The 23,046-nt window shown below is 37.4% G+C and overlaps 3 protein-coding genes across 6 annotated transcripts; 2 read left to right on the forward strand and 1 right to left on the reverse strand.

The window, feature by feature from the left end:
• Positions 1–1,172: 1,172 nt before the first annotated feature.
• On the forward strand, positions 1,173–8,205 carry LOC110757345 (Class II aaRS and biotin synthetases superfamily protein). Of its 3 annotated transcripts, XR_015836639.1 has the most exons (12): positions 1,173–2,000; positions 2,085–2,173; positions 2,328–2,457; positions 2,718–2,810; positions 3,274–3,348; positions 3,960–4,077; positions 4,802–4,944; positions 5,622–5,750; positions 5,948–6,111; positions 6,211–6,398; positions 7,148–7,569; positions 7,685–8,205. XR_015836639.1 is itself a non-coding variant. In XM_088255148.1 (11 exons), exons 1-10 carry the CDS (start codon positions 1,602–1,604, stop codon positions 6,347–6,349), a joined length of 1,479 nt encoding a protein of 492 aa, XP_088111274.1. In that variant the 5' UTR covers positions 1,173–1,601; the 3' UTR covers positions 6,350–6,398; positions 7,148–8,205. The 3 variants fall into 3 exon arrangements, 2 of the variants coding, with proteins under 2 accessions (XP_088111274.1, XP_088111273.1); XM_088255148.1 differs by having other exon boundaries at positions 7,148–8,205; XM_088255147.1 differs by lacking the exons at positions 7,148–7,569; positions 7,685–8,205 and having other exon boundaries at positions 6,211–6,522.
• Positions 8,206–10,604: 2,399 nt separating this feature from the next.
• LOC110757337 (protein IN CHLOROPLAST ATPASE BIOGENESIS, chloroplastic) lies at positions 10,605–13,280 on the forward strand. The gene is made up of 11 exons (XM_021958921.2): positions 10,605–10,815; positions 10,918–11,001; positions 11,404–11,478; positions 11,578–11,620; positions 11,690–11,747; positions 11,861–12,028; positions 12,139–12,201; positions 12,295–12,389; positions 12,498–12,579; positions 12,678–12,788; positions 12,872–13,280. The coding sequence occupies exons 1-11, from the start codon at positions 10,710–10,712 to the stop codon at positions 13,010–13,012; spliced, it is 1,026 nt and encodes a 341-aa protein (XP_021814613.2). The 5' UTR covers positions 10,605–10,709; the 3' UTR covers positions 13,013–13,280.
• A 184-nt stretch (positions 13,281–13,464) lies between these two features.
• Positions 13,465–19,638, reverse strand: LOC110757344 (filament-like protein (DUF869)). 2 transcript variants are annotated; one of them, XM_021958929.2, is made up of 6 exons: positions 19,292–19,636; positions 19,030–19,182; positions 17,614–17,758; positions 15,018–17,517; positions 14,834–14,891; positions 13,465–14,357 (listed from the first exon to the last, which is right to left on the reverse strand). In XM_021958929.2, the coding sequence occupies exons 2-6, from the start codon at positions 19,141–19,143 to the stop codon at positions 13,866–13,868; spliced, it is 3,309 nt and encodes a 1,102-aa protein (XP_021814621.2). In that variant the 5' UTR covers positions 19,144–19,182; positions 19,292–19,636; the 3' UTR covers positions 13,465–13,865. The 2 variants fall into 2 exon arrangements, with proteins under 2 accessions (XP_021814621.2, XP_021814620.2); XM_021958928.2 differs by having other exon boundaries at positions 14,834–17,517; positions 19,292–19,638.
• Between the last annotated feature and the right edge of the window lie 3,408 nt (positions 19,639–23,046).

The following is a 23,046-nucleotide window of genomic DNA, read 5'->3' on the forward strand; positions in this document are numbered from 1 at the left end:
TTGTGCGTGTGTCTGCCGTGTAGGGGTTTAAAGACGATGGGAAATATGTTGGCATCTTCTGCTAGCTGTGAAGAAAAGCAATGGGAACACCACACGTGCGCCGATACCAAAGAAAGAGATGCCTCTTTGGGACATCAGACCTAATTGGAAATTTGGAATGATATAGAGAGAGAGACATCACGACACAAGAGCGTGAATAAAATAAACATGCATATAACGATAAAAATAATGTGTTGTATGCGGCAAGTAGTAGTCATCTTGTTTTAGACTTTCAGGATACAATTATAAATTTTCCACATGAAATAAGTACCACAATTTTTTTCTAGTGAACGTGAGTTTAGTGCTACTAGGTTTAATTTGAGTCAACCACACATGAAATAACACAAAAATGTAAAATAGGATTTGTTCCTCTAGTTGGGTCAAGCTAATTTCATTTTGCAAAGAATTGAAGAAAATGTATTTTATTTGTAAGCATGGCGGCAGGACTCAGGAGGCCATTATTCATGAGGAAACGTTAAAAAATAATTAAAATATTATCAACAAATGGGTCAGTGCATATGTATGCAGTTGGATAAATTTGGATGCACATGTGTGTTCCAGAAAACGAAAGCAAAAAAACACATAAAAAAACAGATGCGTGATAAACATGAACTTTGATATATTTCGAATTTTATATACATCTGGGTAGGCTCAAAATAATAAGTAGAGATAAGTATAAATATAGTTCATGTTCATTAACTCTAAAAATATCCATGGATTTTAAAACAATTCAAAACCAGCAAAAGGAAACTTTAATAGATGTGTTTCTGTGGAAGATAAAGAATCAGAAGGAATATATATACTTCTTGTGGGCACTACTAGTCTCATCAGCCATGAAATATATTTGGTTAGAAATGGATGGTGTGTTGCTTCTTTTGAGTAAACTTGTATTGGTGATCACTTTCGCATCATACAGGATGAACGGATAACCCACCATTTTGTCGGACAATCATGAAGGTTTTGACATGACTAATCAAGAAAAAGACACTGATTCAATTTTATAAGCAAGCCACCTTTTAAACTTTTCAAGGCCTCTATGATTTTTTAACAGCAATTCTGCGAAACTTATGAGCATTATATAATGTTATTAGACGGTGAATTTGAAATATACATTATATATACGTTTGATTTAGAGCGAAATGTAAATTAAAGAGCACTACCCTTACAAACATTACATAATATTTTTCTTTTCATGTATTACATGAAAAAATTTGCGAAGCCACCTTCAGTCAGAGAAGGCTCTACATGACCATGACGGAACATAACTTGTTTGTCACCTCTGGCTTGAAGTATCAAGAAATTTTCATATTTGGTAAGCGGAGTGATTACGGCCGGGTTTTCCGATTGGGCCAAAACACGGCCCGTGGGTTCACAACAAGAGCCCAACAAATAGTCTCAACCTTTCAAACTGTTTGGGCCTTGGGCCCCCGCCAAATCGGTACTCCAACGTCTAGCCCGTCGCGTTTCGCCTTTCAACTTCAACATCTTCCTCTGCGTACAGCAAAACCAAACAAAAACCCCACTGTAACCAAAAAGACCGTCGAGCCCTCATCAGCATCACCATGCTTTCCTCCGCAGTCTCTTCATCCCTCCTTATCTTACACAAGCCCTTAGCTCGCGTTATCAGATTCCCCATCCCCAAGCTCCCTCTCTCTCCAAACCCTAGACCCCTCTCTTCTCTCTCACCCGCCGCTTCTGCTCTCACCCCCAATGCCGTCGGCTCCGGCGGTCGCGCCGGAGCTCTATCTCCGGCGCCGATCACCGAAGACCTCCAGAAGATCGACGTCAACCCTCCCAAGGGCACCAGGGACTTCCCGCCCGAAGATATGCGGCTCCGCAACTGGCTCTTCTACCATTTCAGAGAGGTCTCGCGGTTGTTTGGCTTCGAAGAGGTCGACTTTCCAGTTCTCGAGTCCGAGGCTCTGTATATTAGAAAAGCAGGAGAGGAAATTCGAGACCAGGTTTTTATAGCTCTTCTTTTACTCGCATTGCGTCAATTGTAAATACGTACATGTACTTACATTGCAATGTATTGTATTGTGCAGCTATATTGCTTCGAAGACCGAGGTAATCGTCGAGTTGCATTGAGGCCTGAGCTCACTCCTTCTTTGGCAAGACTGGTGATACAGAAAGGGTACTGAAATTCTGATTCTGCTGAGCATTTTCATGTTCTTGTTGCTAATTAAAGACTTGGCTATATAATGGATATCTGTATGTTTACTCGTGATTTTTTTTATATCCAGGTACAGATGCCAGAAATTTTGATTCCCGTGTTTTTTTCTGTCCAGAAAATCTCTATCCCTTCCATTGAAATGGTTTGCCGTGGGGCAGTGTTGGCGGTATGAGAGGATGACGAGGGGGAGGCGTAGGGAGCATTACCAGTGGAATATGGACATTATTGGTGTACCTGAAGTTACGGTATAGAGCTGAAATTTTTGATAATCCATGCAATACTATATTTGATACTGAAATTTTTGGTACGGGAAAAGATAATCCATGCTAACTAGTTTTGCATGCTTATATGATTCTGATTTTAATGATTTTGTCCAACACTCTTGCATTGATTGAAATCTCCATCTGCTCCACATGATGCATGGCACATTGTTGTATTTGATTGTATTATGTTATATGCATTTCCCTAACAAGCTTGGATTTTTTTTTTTCTCTCCATGTTCTAGGCTGAAGCAGAACTTATTTCTTCAATTGTCACTTTCTTCAAGCGATTAGGAATTACCGCATCAGATGTTGGATTTAAGGTTTCAAGTCGAAAGGTGTGGATGGTTTTTCCTTGCATGAACTAAGACAATCAGATTCAAAGTTCTTCATAACATTTGTCTTTTTGATATTGTTCGTCTGTCTGTGGGAGGTCTGTTTCCAAAGGCTTTGTATTGCCACATGCTTCTCTAGTTGCTTTTCAAAATAGAAAATGAAAACAACTTATACATCCCAATTGTTTTGAACAATATAATATTCTGGGTTATTATGATATACTCACAATAGTTGCCAGAAGCCACACAAAAAATAAAAATAAAAAGCCTTGCCACTGTTTGTTTCATTAAAATGAGTTTTGATGATTTTTTTTTTGCTATAGTTTATGACTACTAGTCTACCTTGTTAATCTTTTAAGTTTTAAGAGACATTTGATCCACACTCATCCTCACATTAGAACTCTTGTTTTATTAATGATTTTTGGAAACCGGGGCAGATGATTCTTCTACTTTTCTTACATTACAGGTTTTGCAAGAAGTATTGAGGCATTACTCCATACCCGAAGCTTTATTTGGCAAGGTTTGCATCATCATAGACAAGGTAAATTGTGCAAGGTTGCAAGTTTTGGATTGCATCTGAATCTGTTGTGGTTTTGTACTTTATTGTTCTTGAAAAAAAATCTGATGTGAATGCCATGATGACCAGTGTTGTAGTTTGGTTTAATAATTTATTGTTGAAAAATAATTAGATTACAATCATGTTATTTAGTTTGTTAGGTTCTTTTAAAGTAGAAATTCTTTCTTCAATTGATTCTAGGTTTCCCACATGTAAACCTAACAAATCAGTTCATTGCTAGTAACTTTTTTTAGTAGGACATTTTTTATAGTTCATGTTGATTCGTTGAAGTTCTTTTGACATGCATTAGTTGTAGCAAGAGAACTTCAACGAATCAACATGAACTATAAAAAATGTCCTACTAAAAAAAGTTACTAGCAATGAACTGTATGTGTGTGTCTGCGTGCATCTGCTATGGTTATGGCCCTTGAACTTTGTATGCATTTTGGATTTAGAATCTAACCTTGCTATGTGTCTGATAGCACAATGAATATTATATTTTTCTCATTTTCTTATACATAACCATATATGGTGATGAGAATGTAGATTTTGTTTATAGGTTTCTAATCCTTTTTCTGGGATTTAATTATGAACAGATAGAGAAGATTCCAGTGGATGATATTAAAAATGAGTTGAAATCTGCTGGTGTATCAGAAGAGGCTATTGAGCAGTTATTGCAAGTTCTTTCCATAAAGTCTTTGACAAAGTTGGAAGGTTGGTCTTATCGATATTGATTCAGAAACTGTTTAGATAATATATTTTTTGGCTATACAAGTTACATGAGCATGCATGAGTTAAAATGTGTCTTGATACTAGATCTCTTGATGGTTGAGGAACATAATGTGAAGGGTGATAAGATAATGTGAGGTAATACAGATAGCTTGAACATGATAAAAGCTTAGCTAGGCTTTTGTATCTTAGCAAAAGGTGAAGGGTGATAAGATAATGTGAGGTAATACAGATAGCTTGAACATGGTAAAGGCTTAGCTAGGCCTTAGTATGTAGAAAAAGGTGGAGAAATACCAATAGGTGACAAAACAAGGAAAACTTAATTAAGGGGTTGCCTTTGTAGGAATTGAAGAAGAGTGAAAAAATAAATAGACAATTTTGTTGAGGAATGGTGATGTTGAGATCAAAAGTTGGTAGTTATTTGTAGAACAGAGAAAAGTAAACTAAAGTTCAAACTTGAAAGTGGTAAGGTACAGGTAGAGGAGGTGGGTTCAGATTTTTAGTTTATATAAGTTGCGGTGACAATAATAAATTAGTTTTCTTATTTGTTTCAAAAATTTGTTGAGGAGGAAGGTGCTTTTGGTAATCGTTCATTAGTGCTGGTTTAAAGGTTCTCTTTATTGTGTAACCCAAAAAAAATTATCTTTTTTTCGCAGTGAGAGATGATGTAACTCTTACTTAGTATGCATTCCATGTTTTTCTTATGTAGAGATACTTGGAGATGCCTGTGAAGCAGTTGCTGATCTGAAACAGCTATTCTCTCTTGCTGAGAAATTTGGTTATTCTGAATGGATTCAGTTTGATGCTTCTATTGTTCGTGGCCTTGCCTACTATACTGGTATTGTCTTCGAGGTTAGATTTTCCATGTTGCTTTCCCCCCAATACTTTTTAATCGCGGATATCAGTCATACTAATAGAATCAAGTTAAAACATTGTTTTCCATTTTCTTTAGTTGTTCTGTTGCTCTTGGGGACCGATGACTTTCCTGTATAGTCTGGTACATACCTTTATGAGTGTAAATAATGTCCTGGGGCTGGGGATCATATTTGTTACCACACTTCTATTTCAGGCATCACTCTAGCCATGGGGATGTAATTTATAGATATTATCTTCCTGTAAGTCTATACAATTATAGATTTTGGAAGTACTGAGCTGAGGCATGGCCTGTGAGCAAAACGTTAGTAGCATTGTTATTAGATATTGCAGTAGAGTATTTTAGGTGTTCTGTAAGTTGGTTATGATGTTTTCATCCCTTATGCATGAAACAACTGGCATGTGACATGCCGTGTCGTGTGAAAACTTGTGCCACTAAAATTTCTGACATAGAAAATGCTTTCAATTCTGCACTAATGTGCCTACATGTAAGAACAAACTTTGCGCTGTAGATAGAAAAAAAGGGCAACAGCTTTTGGCTGTGCATGATTACTTAATCTGTTCATGAATATTAAATCTCCCTTGCGTGTAAAGAAAATTGCTGCGGGTTTCTTCACTGTTGAACACAGTCCCTAAATGATTAATTTTATTTTCAGGGTTTTGATAGAGGAGGAAAGTTGCGAGCCATTTGTGGTGGTGGGCGATATGATCGCTTGCTTTCTACTTTTGGTGGTGATGACATTCCTGCTAGTGGCTTTGGATTTGGTGATGCTGTCATAGTGGAAGTGAGTTTCAACTTATTTATTTCCTATTCCTTGCTTTATGAAGCCACTTTCTATTACATTTAAGTTTTCTTGTTGAAGCACAATATGTGCTTATGATTGGGATAAATACTTCTAGTACTTAAATATACTTCATTCTTGGCTCCTAGAATTTTCGTTTGGTTTATCGTTTATTTGACATTTTGGTGTTGGGATTACAGTTGCTAAAGGAGAAGGGTCTTCTGCCAGAACTCAGCCTGCAAGTAGAAAACATTGTGTGTGCTCTGGATCCTGGACTTCAAGGAGCCGCTGCCACAGTTGCCACCATACTCAGGGGAAAAGGTCAAAGTGTTGATTTAGTCTTGGAGAACAAACCGCTCAAATGGTATTTGCCACCATCTTATTAGGTGCTTGCAAATTTCTATTTCAATCACTCTGTTTCTAATATGTTATATTTCCATGGGTTGAATTTGATCTATGTCAGGGTATTCAAGCGTGCAGCAAGAATAAATGCTAATAGGTTGATATTGGTGGGAGATTCAGAGTGGCAAAGGGGTATGGTGGGTGTGAAAATCCTTTCTTCCGGTGAACAACATGAGATCAAACTTGATGAACTCGAGTGATAAGAATTGATTATTTAGAGGTTGTACTCAATTTGTTTTATTTTTATAGGTAGGTTCACCTCATTATTGTCCCCCATTTATGTGCTTACACAATTTTTTTTTGTCAAAATAGTAATGAAATTACAAATTTTTGTCTTATTGATCTCAGTAAAGCTTGTGCAACCATTTGTCTACTGTTCTATTTATTAATTTGCTTGTTCTGTAGCCTTTTCATGTTCATTTGAAACCATACTAAGACGTTATGAAAATTAGCCCAATGTTATGCGAAGTACAAACAAATGATCTTTCCAAAATAGCAAGTTGTAGATAGCTCAATACGGCATAACCATTCCTATTATCAGCTCCAATACATGGATCCTGTTTCAAGATGACCTTAGACAAGACTAATAGTGGTAGTTAACCTTTTAGCAATGCTGTCCAAGATCTTACCTGACTGTTGTGTGCTGCTGATCGAAACCTTCTTTGATAGTTAATGAGAACATGTGATATTTTGACAACTGATATTGTGCCTGAACTATTTTGTAATGGACATGAAAGATAAATTTGTCTTGTTTGTATTTATGTAAGGTTTTCTTAGCCCTTTCATTTCCGGTAAATTTTTGGTTTGAGTGCTGTCCCTGGTTGAAAAGAGTGCACATTCGCTGCTTTTTGTTTGCTTTATAGGCGATCACATTTTATTTTTCACCTAAAAGAAAAATTGGATAGTTAGCTATGTGAAAAATTAAGATGTGTTTCACCAATTCGAAGCTGGTTTCTTTAATGCATTGACATTACTTTTTTGCATCATGTATTTACAAGCTTCTCAGTCACAACACATCCATTGGCACAATTCGACTCTAGGAGTCACATGATTGCCACTTTGGTTTGATGGATGGACATGACATTCTTGAATACTACCCAGAATACAAGAAGATGAAGGCATCATACAGAGGGATTTTCTCTAAACTCAAATTTTTGAAAGACAAGAAAATGAAGAGAACTTTGTGTTTATGTGAAAGAATTTCTGCTATCTTGGAGAGCAGATTGTGTTTAGAATGGCAGTGGTTGCTAGGATGCAAATGGAAATCGGCTTCGTGAGTTGGATTTCTGGAACTAAAAACACTTGCTGGTATAACAATGTAGTAGAAGAAGAATGCGACCCAGTGTGTCTTCCTCACGAAGAAGAAAGATGCAGATGACATGAAGTCTCTTACAGATTGACACTCTGCAGAATTGTGAAGGTACCATGTGATCTTTTCTTTAAGATAACCAGTTTCTAAATTCAGTCATTTTGTTTTAACTTGGACTGGTCTATATTTGCTCTTTAAGAGAAATTTGAAATTGCTCATTTCACAGAGAATGATTTCTGTAGTCATTTTCCTAAAGAGATTTTCTGGGCCACATGATCATCGGTATTGTTGATATCAATATGCTTTGAAGTACTTGGGAGTTCATTTTTGACCCAACAATAAAGGAAGAGGATGGTGTGGGAGGAATTGATAAGTTAAAATTTAGAAAAGATGATTTCAGGCAGAAAAAATTAGGTCAGACGATGTGCTTATTGCCAAGTTCCCCAGAGTTCACCACAAAGACAAATTTCCAACTCTTTAGGCTTGCCCTAAGTGCAGGATCCATATCTTCCACTGTGATTTGGCCTTTCCATCCCCCAGCATCATTTATGGCTTGAATTCATAAAAAACTGCCACAGTATAAAAGGTTAAGTCTAGAAATATTTGGTTTGAATCCTTACTGGTGTTCATTGTCATTAAGCCGCTGTAAGAAATTCGCATGGTGGAACATGGAATGATTTTGGTTTTAATAATTGCAGTTCTTGTTCAGTTATGAATGCTACTGCAGTGAGAAAACTTGTTTCTTTTTCTTTGTTTGCATCTTTACAATCTAGTAATACATGTATCCCAGTAAATGGTGCTATTGCCTATTTAACATTTGGGTTTTTGACTTTGAGGAAGTAGAAGAGGAAAAGTTGGTCACTGTTAAGACTTGAATTTGAAGTTACAAAAGGTAAGTGAGGAAATTTGCAGAGTTCCTTTTTCTCCCATTTTCAGTCTATTGCTGTTGACCGTTAAAAAAACAGCAATTTGTTGATGATATGCATGCACTGAAAGTAGATGCAGACATTAACTTGTGCCTTGTTGGTTTCCTGAAGAATGATGATTCATTATTGAAAGTTGTCAAGTATGGTCAATTGCATTGGGAAAATATCATGATTCTCAAGTTGTTTTTTTCTTCCTTGTGAAATGGTTCAAGGTTGCTGCATTCTTTTACCCCTATTATGAGATGATTCTTTTGGGTCCATGATTCAAATCTATTACAATACTTGAGGGAGTGAGCTACAGCTTAGATGTCACTTTTAAAGTATGGTATTCTTTTGTGATGCTAGGCTTGGTGCTGCGCTAAACTGGATATTTTATCAACTTGAGAGTTGATTGTTTTATCCTCTTGGCTCAGTTTTGCATTTAGCCAAGCTGCCAACATGACCCTCCATCGTCATCCATAACTTGAGAGCATATTTTTTACTCTCTGGTCGCCCTTCCTCTTCCATCATCACCATAATTCACATCTAGCCGCTTCTATGTTCAGTTGCCTTTTGTGCCTTGTGTTTTGTTCTGGTCTCTTTCTCTTTCTGTTTTTTCTGTCATTGTAGTGTCTCAATCCAGGGCAGAGTTAGCAATCAACTGACGGCCGTGAGTGTGACCACATGGCTTCATTGGCTTGGCCACCGGTGTTTCAACCAAACAATAATTTATGACTTTTGCAATGCAATTTCACTCTTCTTTTTTTAGATGAAAAAAAAAAGAGACTCCCGAGGGTGAAAAAATGTTGCAAATGTGAAAACTATGGCAAGCCAAACCCTTTGAACTTGTTGTAGGTGAAAAAAAAAAGTTGAGGGAGTTGTGTTGCGTCAGATGAGATGAGTGGACTGTGGAGGTGGAGACTGGAGGGTGTGGCCCGTGGTCCTGAGCTGAATAGTGGTAAATGGCCACGTGATGAAACACCATGGTCATTCTACTCTCTCTCATCACGAGCTTTGGAGTTGACGGACATGAGCACATTCTGTGCGTGTTCTCATATTATTGCCTCAAATCTCAATTCCCACGTGCCCCGTCGTTTAGATCACGTGGTCAGTGGTCAGTGGTCAGTGCACGCTCTCTCTCTCTCTCTCTCTCTCTCTACGCACCTGTTCTCATACAACTTACAAATGAGATGCTTTTGCCAACCCAAGCCTGATGCTTACCCAGAAACAACCATCAATCAAATTACTGTATCTACAGTTCGATTTTAAATTTACTGTCTCAATATTCTCTTCAACTTGCAATTTCTTCCACTTGATATATTCTCACAGCACGTTAATTGTATTGCATCCCTATAAGGTCTCGTTTGGTGGGTAGGATAAGTAACATAATTAGATTTGTTTAATCCATTACCATGTTTGGAGCTAAAATATGATTGTAGATAGGATAAAAGATAATCTCAACATAATCCCATTATGTTTATTTTTGTAGGATAATTTATCCTACCAAGAAGATGGGAATACATAATCCCACTACTCCAACTCCTTGACCTTGAACCTAAGATTTGACCTTGAACCTAAGATTCGGGAGTCATGACACAAAAATTTGGGACACTAGTGCCAATAAAGGATGTATCATTACACAAAAATTTGGGACACTAGTGCCAATAAAGGATATATCATTACACAAAAATTTGGGACACTAGTGCCAATAAAGGATATATCATTTCCAATTCAATGTAATCCAATGCAATTCAATTCTACCTCCTAATCCAATTAAATTCTAGCAACCAAACAAGTTTAGAGTCCAAACAAAACCATGGATTATCTCTAAGCTATATTAGTCCTTTGTTTTACTTAATTCGGTTAATTGGAGTGCTTCACGCTTTTTGTTGGTACTAACTAGTACATGACCCAAGTGGATGAAAATGCTTCAAAACACAACTTTATTGTCAAAGCAAGTCATTGGTTTCCAATTAATTTGTTATGTACATTTACTACCCTTATTATAAACTCGATTACTAAAACCAAGTCGGCAAATTATGTGATTTGATACACGCGATAATGGGAAAGGGAAGAATCAAATACATAACTTTGAGTATAAGGATAATTACCCTTCAGCACTTGAGCTATAATCCTCTTGTGAATGTGGTCGAATTTTTATGTGTATTCCAACGTCCCTCACCTCAATTGTCCAGCACTAATGCCTATGTTCAGGCCCAACGGTAATGGGTCTGAGGCTCTCGGTGTCGACTTTTGAGGCCCAATCTAATGTGGCTGAGAATTTCGATACAAAGATGAAAAGATAAACGACGACGAAGCAGAGCAGCAGACTCCATTAACACAAAAATGAAAGTTGGCAGCGGATTGGTGTACGGAGGACCTCGAGCCACCTCTGTTCTTCTTCGGCACAGTAGAGCTGGACCACACTGCTCTTACTCCTCTGCCACTCCTGGTAACTTAAGGCTCTGTTTGGCTTTGAATTATGGAAGTGCCTATTGATATAACTGTTTTAAAAGATTTGGGAACTGATTGTGGTGAAAATTTCAATTTACAGACCATGTGTCTTTCATTAAGGAGGTGGCAGCAACTCAGCCTCCACAGCATTTGAGCCAGTTGCTGACAATGCTCAAGACAAAAGGTGGGTCATTGCTTAAACCTCTGTTCAAGATTCATATTTCCATATTCAAGAACATCTCTTTGTTGGGTATTATTCAATTCTTGTGTTTTGGGATTTGCACGTGTTGGTTGTTTTCTTCAATGTTTCCATGTTGGTTGTTCAGAGAGAACAATGTGACAATGTAATCTTTAAAAGGCAATGATTTGTTCTACAAATCTCGCCTAGTAGATTCTCAATCTCAAGGTTATAGTTGCTGGGTTGTGGTGCCTTTGTGTTGAATGTTATGGCATTGCAAGAAAATGGATGAACTTTTGATGTATAATTTACAGTTATTATACATGATCCATGCTTTGTTTTTTGTCTGCTCATCTTTGAAATAGTTGAAGCTTTAAGTAAATTCTCACATACATTGCTATGTAACAGGTGAATCTATTCTTTCTCCAGGAGCCAAAGAAGGGCTAATCCCCCTTGCCATACCACTAGCAAAAAATAGCTCAGGTATGGAAAAGCTTCGCCTCTATTTGGAATTGACGAATCCTCAAGAATTGACTTGTAGTTCAAGCTGTTCTAATTTTGTAAATATTTCTTTGCCAATAGGTGCTGTAACTGCACTTCTCCGGTGGCCTACAGCTCCTCCAGGGTAAGTGTTTGGCCTGAACAATTTTGTTCCTTCTTTTAAAGCTTGATTCATCTAGTCCAACACCTGCAGTATGGACATGCCAGTAGTCGAGGTCAGGAAGCATGGGGTGTGGCTTTTAGCCAAGAATGTGAGTAAAACATGCCAGTGTTCCTCATACATGGCCAAAATTTCATTGTAAATGCATTTTTGTACTGGTTATACAACTATTCTCAGGGCAGACGTCCTATCTTTCATCCACAGGTGGACCAATTAATTCACAGAATCCTAGTTGAAGAAGATGCTAAAAACTCTGGAGAAAGCAATGAGGAGCTATTTCATGCTTCTGCTGATGTTGGGGAGAAACTTTATAAAAAGGGTGACTTTGCCAAGTCGCAGATTTCAAAACTAGATATTTACCTTTTAAGAAAAGTACGAAAGAGATTTCTTCTTTGTTTAGCCTCCTCCTTTGACTTTGTTTCCTTTCTTGTCAAATTTTTTTTTTTCAAAAAATGAAGCGGTTACAAATGGTTCATTTTCAGGTTGGTTTATTTCCAGATGTCTTGGAGCGCAAAGTGAAGTGGCATTTTGAGGAAGGGGACCATGTAAGATTCATCACCTGACTTTGCTTACTTTTTCTAAGCATCATTTTGTTAGTGTGTATTTGACGGTCTAATTACTGTATGTGCTTTTGAAAGGTATCGGCTTTGGTGACGGGAGAATTCTATACAAAGAAGGAGCATTTTCCTGGATTTGCACGGCCTTATGTATTCAATGCTGAGGTTTTGCTGAAGTTCGTAGGAAACTTTTCCAGTTACTTTCTACTAAACGTTTGTTGTGATTTAGTCAGTTGAATCACTTAAGTTCCATCTTATAAGGAGCCCATTTGTAAATTTTACAGGGTTGGGCGTACTGTTGAAGCAAAAGATGCTGCTAGGGGAGCTCTAAAATCACCATGGTGGACTCTGGGTTGCAGCTACCAGGTTTCTACTTTCCTTGATCATTCCTAGATTGTCCCAGCCAACTTTGCTCTGCAAGAGTTCCTTTTATGACATTATGCAGTTGAATACTTATAATTCAGGAAGTTGCTGATATAGCACAATGGGAGGACGAGCAAATTGAGTACATTAAGGAGAAGGTGACTGACGAGGGAAGGCAAGCAGATCTTAAAAAGGGAAAGGCCCCAGCTCAGGTTTTCGAATCATTATTGCTTATGAACTCCCAAAAACAATTTGTTAAAATGATTTCTTATCATCGCAGTTCCGTCATTTGCAGGTTGCATTGGATGAAGCAGCTTTTTTGTTGGATCTAGCTTCTATTGAAGGGACTTGGGATGACCATGTGGAGCAGGTTGCTGATCGTTACAGAGAGGCTGGCCTCACTGATATTGCAAGATTTGTACTATACAGAGAATGATAATGAAGATAAAGAGATTTATGTCACACCGAATATACAGCGTCGCAGAACCAGCTTCATGACTGGAGAGATTTTTCTGCCGAGTGATTAATATGTGCACGTCTTTCCGGATTTGTCTCTGTTACCTAATTTGTTGACTCATTGTTGGTACATAACATATCACTTTTAATTATTTTTCTTGTGAAGGCTGGTTGATTTCCAGCTGAGATTGCTGAGGCATTGGCCCATTATAGAAAGAGAAATGAAAAAGAAGTGTGAATTTGCTTAATCTGCTGAGATCCCTCTTCTGATGAAGGAGAGAGTGTTGTGTTAATGCATGATGTTAAAACGGTCGTGCAGGAGTTTCTTTTTTGAAAATTTTGTTACATCCCCAGACTTCAATAGCTTTAGACGGCCGCCATGTTGTTCTTCTATGTGGTAATGATTTGATCTGAAACACCGAATCTGGGATATTTAGAAGAAAAAAAACCATATTTTATTCATGGGAAAAATACACGTGTACAAAACAGGGAATTACATGGAGGGGTATACAACATAACTACATATTCTCTTTTTTTCACACTCATTTCCTTTTTTGGGTTAATGGTACACAAATGTCAACTTCTCTGCTGACATTGTTGCAAAATCTCAGTTGCCTAGAACGATATATATATACAGGAGCAATACATAACGTATGCAAAAACAAAAACAAAACCCTCACTCACGCATTCTCCAATATCTCTCAAATGAGAATGACCAACAGACCTATAGCCTTTATTATTTTGCATTCCAGGCGTGTGACAAACCAAACTGCCATCAAAACAGAGCAAGGAACACCAACGTTGTAATCAACTTATCATACGATAGAGATTGATCATGAAGCAATCGGAAGGGGTACTTTTTTGCTGCTACCTTTCTTTCTCCATACCAGCTTTTTCCATAAACTCCAACCTCCCCTTTTCTTGCCAGGCACTATAGCTAAGGAACCAACAGTAGCATTGTCATCCTGGTATTTACCATTTACAACAAGGATATTCTCAAGGGGCTCTATCACCCTCTTAGGACCGAACGTGGAAGTCGAATTACTGTCGACCTCTTTTGTCTTTGGAGACATTAAATCTTTGATGCCAGCACCATCTTCTGCTAACATTTGATCTAGTAGAGAGGATCGTTGGTTCAGCTTCTTCTGTGGGGTTGGGCATGTGGCTTTGGCTTTGAGGGTATTTATATCAGTGGGATTAGTGATGACCTTGTCAAAAAGGGCTGCTTCCTTTGGTGCAGCCATTGCCTTCAACTGCTTCCCGAGGTTAAGTATTGTCTCTTGGCATTCAGCCAACTTTTCTGAAGCAGCTGTTATCTCCCAATCCTGAAAAATTGATCAAATATTATTTACCATTAATTTAAGCAGCAACAAGTAAAGAATTGGAATTCTTTTGAATTATAAGAACGGTAAGGCACATCATGCAATATTGCATCTGAATGACAAGTTGTCAAAAAAGCACAGTATCCTTTTTGGATTGAATTGTTTTGTTTCAAGATGAATTCTCCTTTTACCATAAGAGAAAGAGAGTCCACATTTAAGCTGATCACTTTCAATGGTGTTTCTTATAGGAATGTACTGTTTCAGCGTAGATTTTTTAGGTAAAGTAGACCACTAAATCTAGAAATATGATTATAAGTTGAATCTGAAATGCTACAGTTGTCAAGTGACTCATCCTTGAACAAGAAAAGAGCTACTATTCACATATAATTTCCTAGGCAATGAAAAATTTTCTTATTTGTAAAAGAAGATAAATTCTTTCATCAGGTAAATGTAGGTGTAACGAGAGGACATTAACTTACATTTTGGGCTTGCCTTTCGTCTGGATTAAGATCGGAATTTGGGCTTTTCTTCTTCACACTGCCAAAATAAACATATATCAGATGCATAAGATTCCTCAATAATTTTATCACATTAGTCAATATTTTTAAATAAGTAAAAGCTTTAATATGTCGGTATACTATCTTTGGTGGTATGCATCTGTACCTTTCAAGCTGAAGCTGTAGTTCCAGGCATGTAGCCTCCAATTCTTCACAGCAGTTGTATTTATTCTCCAGTTCAACTTCTAGGGATGAAAACTTTTGGCGAGCTTCACCTAATTCAACTCTGGCCACTGTAAGCTGCGTGTCAAGATCTTCATTCATCACCTTGTGATTTTTAATTTGGTCCTCAATGATTTCTTTTGACTCTCTTAAACTTTGTAACTCTGTTCTCAAACTGGCGATAGCCTTTTCCGATTCCTTAAGCTGATTCATCAGGTATTCACTCTTATCACAAGCTGACTGAAATCTCCCTTCCAACTCTCTCTTTGCAGATTCTATATTCACCAATTCATCCTTTAATTTTCTGTTTTCTTTGACCAGATTGGCCTGCAGCTCTTCTATTTGGATGCTATGGCCATTTGAAGAAGTAGACGTGGGCAAACATGATAACTGTTCTCGTGGAACACGTAATTTGTCTGTATCTAAAAAGTGACCAACCACTCCAACTTCTGCTTCACTTTCACTTCGTGTATCATCCCAATCAAATTGTTTCTTAATTGCATCCTTCATGCTTGAAACATCTTGAAGTGAAAAGCAGTGGTTTAAAATCCAGTCCAAAGCAGTAGTGAGCTCTTGGGCAAACTTGTCAAGACCAGCCTTGCCATTCAACAGATTATAACAAGCATGAACAAATTGTTGTAGAAGATCACCAAGTTCAGAAGTTTTCCACTGGAAAACACGAACCATGTAGCCTGTGTATTCTGAATTCTTATATGTGGACAAGTTCCCATCCTTCCTGGTCCCATTCTCTGGGTTATAATCTGGAGATGGCACACTGATTCCCTCAATAAGCTCAATTATTTTACATAATGATTTACTCAGATCTGGCTGGAAGTGCTGATTACTCCTCTTTGGGCTTGAGATGTCCACATCACTTACTCCACTGGGTGAATCAGTTACTAGAGATCTATCTGAACCTTTCCATGAGATGCAGCTTTTAACAGAGGAAGGATTGGATGCATCAAAATGGTTTCCATTTGTCCTTGCATCAACCAACTCACCAGGCTTTGGATTTTCTGTGGATGCCAGAGCTAATCTTATATCCTCAAGTATCTGTTCAGGATTTCTTCCTGCAACACGGTTGTGCTCCAGCACCAGTTTCACTATATCCTGAATCCAATTGGGAGCTTTACCATCAGGAATATTTTTAAATCCGGTCTCCCTGTTTGACATATTGAAGCCTGACTCACTGTCAGAAACAGGAACTATCTCTCTACCCACAAGTTCTGAGGAATACTCAGTTTCCAAGGTGCCAACAAATGCGTTAGCTGAAGAAACAGGAGAACCTACACTTAGTTTATCAGCAGAAACCACTGCTAACTTTTCCATTTCAATAAAGTCATCCATCAGATTTATGTCTGAAACTCCGACAGTTTTGCTTGTTAGTGATCCCTTTTGTTTTTCATTTCTAAAGTGCTCCAGTTCCGTAATCAAGGCAGAAGCCCATGAATCAGCACAACTAACCTTATCATCGCTGCCAATATCAGACATAGATGCTACAGAGACTTCATGAGACATAAGACTACTCCTCATTGGCTCCATGGTTGTCTGGCCTCTTGATGATTCTTCAAGCGGTGTTTCAACTTGTGATAATTTTGAAGCTACACGAGCATACATGTTTCTTGAGAACTGGAGTTCATTCATCTTTTTATTGAGTGCTTCCTTGAGAGTCTGGTTTTCTTCTTCCATAGCATATAACTGGTCAGTCAGAATGTTAACCCTTTTGCTGGGAGTCTCGGGAAAGTTGTCAACAGTAGAGTCATACATTAAACCATTTGGATTCAACTTTCTCCTCCTCGTGTCAACAGAATCCCGTCCTAGCATTTCAACTTCAGTTTTCATTTTTGCCAAAGCAGCAGGACCTGGCAACCGCTTCCGGACCAGGAGACGCAACCTCTGACATTCTGATTCTAACTTTGCAATTTTCTTTGCACCCTCCAGATTTTGCTTGTGTGATGCATCAGCAGTTCGACGGTTGAATTCTCTCTCCTCATTCCGGATCTCAAGCTCTTTCTCAAGCACTCGAACTTCATATTTCAAAGAAGCATTATCTTTCTCAGTGGATTCTAATCTACTCGTGAGCGCATTGAAATCAGCTTCCACCTGAGTCAATTGTTTTCTTAAATCTCCTATCAACTTTTCCTTCACTAAAAGAGCATTACTAAGATGGCTGTTTTCAGCACCTATTTTAGAAAGCCTTTTAGTGGTCTCTGCTAATTTCTCCTCTAACACCATCTGGGATTTCTCAAATTCTCTTGATGTCTTCATCATAGCATCATGAACCCTTTGCTCCTGTTCTTCTCGAACAAATCGTAGCTGCTGCATACATTCCTTGAGGGCTGCATCCAATTGAGCTATTCTTTCTTCACGAGCTGCTCTGATTTGTAAAGCTTTATCCAGTTCTTGCTTTAGAAACCCCGCATCTGCTTCTACCTTCTCCCAGCCTGCATAAAACACTCATATGAAAAATGCGACAATATATTAACTGAATGCACAGGTTATTGATATATTCCAATACAACTCTTAAACTAATGAATTACCTTGAACAGCCTCCTGTGCCATTTTGGCATGTTTCTTCACAAGTTCATCTTTGCTGTTACATTCAGAGAGAGCTGAAGCAAGCTTATCACTTAAAGTTTTCAGATTGTTCTCCAGCTCTGCCTTCTCAGCCCGAAGTGCCTCTATCTAAAGAAAAAGAAAACAGAGTAAAGTGAAAAATAGTACCATTAACGCCTCCAAGTATATTAAACAGTTCCTAAATGAAAAACAAAATTCCTAATAAGACATATACAGCAACCTAAAACAACAGGCATCATTAAAAATTCTTAAATGATGATAACTAATTACCATACTCCCTTAGGAATTCAATCTTTCGGTTATTTTGTCCACATTACGAGGAATAACTATTTGACAGCACTTGACTGGTTATGGTCACCAAAATTCTAAAACTGGTTTCAGAATCCCCACAGCCGCACAGGGGAGCTATATCTGTCATCCCTGGGAAATTTACTCTAAGCAGTATGTCTTTTCGATTGACATATTTATTATTGTAGCCCCAATCAGATCTTGGTTTGTGGAATAGAAAATCTTGATCAAATTTAGTCTCTCTTTAATGCTAATTTTTGAAAAAGGAAAACTTTGAGAATTTAGGACAAATATGGTATGGTTTCGTAAAGACAAAAACGTGAAATTGCCTTCAAATTGTAATTTAAAATTTCATTAGACTGATTATTCCAGATTCTGAATTGCATCTTGGTATGGTATCACAAATTGGAAGTGCTAGAAAGAGGTCTCTCTCACCCGACTGTATAGACATCAGAAGGGCCTGTTTATTTTGCGTGATTCAGTATATCAATAAAATGTGATCAAAGAAGTGAACAATTTGATGGCAGTAGTTATTCCTACCGAAATTCAACACTAGTTTCAACTTTTAGATATAACACTAGTCTTGCTGGTGAAAACTTCTGACTGATCTAAATATTGATCTCAAGTTTGAAGGCTTAAACATATCCAAATAGAAAATTGTACTTGTCTAGACTGACCCACCTCCCTAGTAAAATCTCTAATCATCAGAATCCAATAAGATATATATATATATAGAAAACAAAAAAGCATCTCTCCATGCAATTATTCAATGCATAACCAATTTTCTTCATAAAACCTGGCTTTCCTTGAGCCAATATAGAAAAATAATAATAATAATAACAGAGCAAAAATTATTTGATTTTAAGTATCTTTCAAGTGAAACACTGAGGATGGAGCCCTTTCAGCTATGGATTGTACAAGAACAACCCTCTGGGAACTGGGAAGTTAAAGTAAAGCTCTAGCTTGGGCCTCCAAAAGTGTGCCTTAAAAGGGAAAGTAGCATAAAACAAGACAAACCATATACATTTATAGCTAATGTAAATTAGAATATACCATCATGGATTTCACTAAAGCTATGAATTCATAGTTACCTCATCTTCATTTCCTTTGCCCAAGACGTTGACTTTGTCTTCTGCTGCTGCTGCTGCTCCAACATTGGGCTTTTCTGTAGATTTCTTCCTCCAAAGCCATGGCTTGTGGTCCATGATTCACTCACCAACCACTTAAATACACTTGCTTCTTCTCTAAAAGCCAAACAGTCAATCCAATCAGAACAAGCAAAGCATGCAAACAGCCTAACCCAAATGCCAAAACTTAAAAATTAATTAATAAATCAACAAATGAAGTACCAACCAGGTGAGCATTGCATGGATGATGATCCACATTCCAAGAGCAGAGAAAAGAATTGAACTTTCTCTATAGGAAGTGCAATAATGAGAAATGAAGACCGAAAAAACGAGTCAGGCAGAGAACATCATCAATGTGAATGATAGCGATCCCACCACCGACACAGAGATGTGTTTGCAGAGAGATGACTCAAAGGAGGGAGAAGATGATAACGATATAGAAAGAAAACCAACCACCAAAGCTTTAGCTTTTCTAGAGAGAGAGAGAGTACTGGAGAGAGTGTGTGTGTGTGTTTGGTAACCAGGAAAAGTGAAATGAGGGAAAAGTGAAGAGTGGGACAATGTAGAGAGAGAGAGAGAGAGAGTATGGAGGAAGATACCGGTGGAGGGGGGCCTTGGATTTGGATCTGGGTTCTGACCCGAGAGCCGAATCGTACGTGTGGCAATGGGAGCCGTTGATTTTAGTATAAATTTTTTTTAGAGGGACAACAGTCGTTGGGTTTTTTTTTTCCAAGGTCGTTTTTGCGTTCATCTAACGGACCGGAAGAGCGGAAGTCTCTGTCTTCGTTGACAAGAGTCTTCAACAGATTTGATACTTTTGTGGGAAAAATAGAATAAAATTTGTACCTACTACTACCTAGTAACACATTGTTATCAAATTAGAGTCACAAAATGTCGATTTAGTCAATGTCATTATAATTTATATGACGACATCTATCACACATATCTACCTTAATTCTATTATTAATTTTTTCAAAGTGAAAACTAATTAGACATTAAATTTTGAAGCCATCAGTCTGCACCATTTATTCAAGTTACAACTAGTTCGGGCTCTTTTTTTAATCACAAGTTGCTTGACACCTGTGGATTACTAAAATTTCTATTAAAAAATAAAGCATATTGATTTAAGCTCAGAAAAGTCATTGAATATTAATATACTTGCATTATGAGATTCATACTCATTATCAACTGACAATCACTCACACACAAATTCATGTTTTATTTATTTGTCAGAAACCCAAAAACAATGATAGTTGGTGATGTGCTTTTGAATATGTCTGTATGTAGGTGGTAATAAATGACAATAGAATAAGATATTGATTTTATAAGAAAAAAGGTACAAGAGGAAGTGGTTTGATATTTTGTAAATTTTTTTTTAAAATAATAATAATTTTGGAATTTCATTTATAATTTAGCGAAAAAAATCACTAGCCACAAAGGGCCAATACAAACTAACCACAAAGGGTTATTACAAAAACGAAGCGATGTAATATCAAAATTAAGATATTATGGGGCTCATCCACTAACAATCACGCACGATAAAAGAAACATAAGAGAGGTGGAAAGCTCTCATGAAGGAGAGGTGAAAGCCTCTCACAAAAGGAGATGTCAAAATTACACAGAAAACTCAAAGATTCTCTACAACTTATTCCAAACATAAAGAAACTGCAAAAAGGATGGTGTTAGATATCCAACATCGAAATGCAAGTGGAGATCTGACGCCAAGACACATCTGTGATAAGTAAGGAAAATCATAACAAGATAAAGACATATAGGAGAAACCTTATATCTGTTGAAATGGGGGAAGATAAGAGAATGGAGGAAGAGAGAAGGGGAAAGGGGAGGAAGAGAGGGGTTGAGCGGGGAGGAAGAACATTGACTTTCTTCACCCTCAAAGTAAAAACGGCTCTAAAGTATTTTTTTGGAAAGAAAGAGCTAGGGTTTTCAAGAGAGATTCCTAAAAAACCATATGTACATTCAATGCAAACTTCTGTAAATTTTTGCTTCTAAAGGAAAAAGGGTAAAGACAGTATGATGCTTATTGTCCGGATCGATCTCACATAAAAACAAGATGCATGCTAAATATAAAAATGATTAATAATACAGTTGTAGTATCCTAAGCCCTTCTTATATATATATATATATACCTGATCATGATGATGATATAGTTGACCTGCGGTCCCTCTGTTGAATGCCACTGCCTCCCACAACAAATTAAAAAAAAGATATGCCCCATATTCTAGGCAGCCCTTTATTTGCGTTACACTCTTGGTTGATTCTTTCTTGGACAATTTATATATTAATTTACATGTAATTTTGTATTGTATTGCTCCGTGTATACAAACCACAAACAACCAAACGTGATACTACTGCTGGATTATTATTTATAAATATATCGGCTTTTTAATTTAAGATGGCAAGTAACTATTACATATATGTTGGACAAAGCTGGTGAAAATGGATGCTTAGCGTTAATAATGTACAAGGCATGATTTGTGATGATATCGTCGTGACTTAGACCAAAGAACTTCACATGTTTCATGCATGAACTCCTAATCAAGTTAACTAAAGTTCTAACTGATCTTCATCGTCTTAGGGTTTAAGATTAAGCGTTAATTTGGGATTTAGTATGCATTTGAAACGTACGCTAAAGTATAATTACAGAATATTATATGCAATTATATTGCTTACAGTAAGAAAACCTAAACCTGTGCAAAATGGGGTCGAATTGATGCTTTGCTTAATCAAGTTGTGTGGCAAGGTTTTCCACTCATCCTTTCATCTAAAAATGGCACTTGCCTTTGTCAAGTGTCATGTTTTAATTACTTACTGTTGCCAGATGCCATCTCTCTCTCTCTCTCTCTCTCTCTCTCTCTCTCTCTCTCTCTCTGTGGTTAAATGGAAAGAGAGCAGCAAAGATTTAGAAGATTGCAGGCCCACTTTGTCAAATATAGGGAGCACTAAAATCAGAATAGACCCTTAGTGTTGGTTGTTCTTTCGTCACATCTTAGCTAGATTTTGTGTTTCTTCTTTTTCGTCTTTTTCACTCCCCTGAATATATGTGAACAGGTTTAAGGTCACATCTATGGCCTCTTCTCCTTGTAAAAACGGCAACAATAATTTAAAGTCGGCTGGTTGGTGGTCTGAGATTTGACTCAATTTTAGCAAATAGTAAATGATCTAGTGGCACTGTGGCACTACATTTACAACTCTTTGATGCTTCCCTTTGCCAGCTGTTACCCTGTGTTCTTATTTATAGCTATGTATGTATATTAGCTAGGTGTGATGAATAAGTATTTACTCTCCCCAATTTTACCAAACTTATTACGACTGGGTATGCGATTTATCAAACAGTTTGCAGTCTTTGCCCTCAGACTCCAAGAAAACAACCTATTTCTTAGATTCTGGTTGAGGTTAGGGTTGATTTTACATGTAGTCCTGCTTCCTTATGTGGAAAGGTTGCAATCAACTTATGAAGAAGGAAGGAGATGGGTTTTATCAAACCAATTAAGCCAGTCAAACAACAACTTTGTCTAAAAGCCCAAGCCTTGTTTAACTTTAGGACCAACAAATCTTTAAAACAACCCAAAGCCCATTTAAGAAACTTAGCTCATTTGAAGAAAGAAGCTACTTGTTTGTAGCTACAAGCCTAAGATTATCTATCAATGCACAAATTTAAACAAGAATAATTTTCCTTTGGCCCTTTTGGTAATTCTTGTCAGCTTCTTTTAGGACTCGTTTGGGACTGTTTATAAAAGCACTTCTACTTATAAGCGCTTTTATTATAAAGACGTTGAAATTTTCATAAGAAATCGAAGTGCTTCTTGGAAAAGCATTTGAGAGTGCTTCCTAAAGAAGCACATGGTAGGTACTTCTTCAGAAAGCGTTTCTATGGCCCAAAAGCGTTTCTAAACTTTTCTGCCAAACACTGTTAGAAACCCTTTTGATTCTCAGAAAGTGCTTTTAATTTTTCCAAAAGCA

This window comes from Prunus avium, chromosome 6, assembly GCF_965620075.1.
Source record: "Prunus avium chromosome 6, drPruAviu1.hap1.1, whole genome shotgun sequence".
Lineage (NCBI taxonomy): Eukaryota > Viridiplantae > Streptophyta > Magnoliopsida > Rosales > Rosaceae > Prunus > Prunus avium.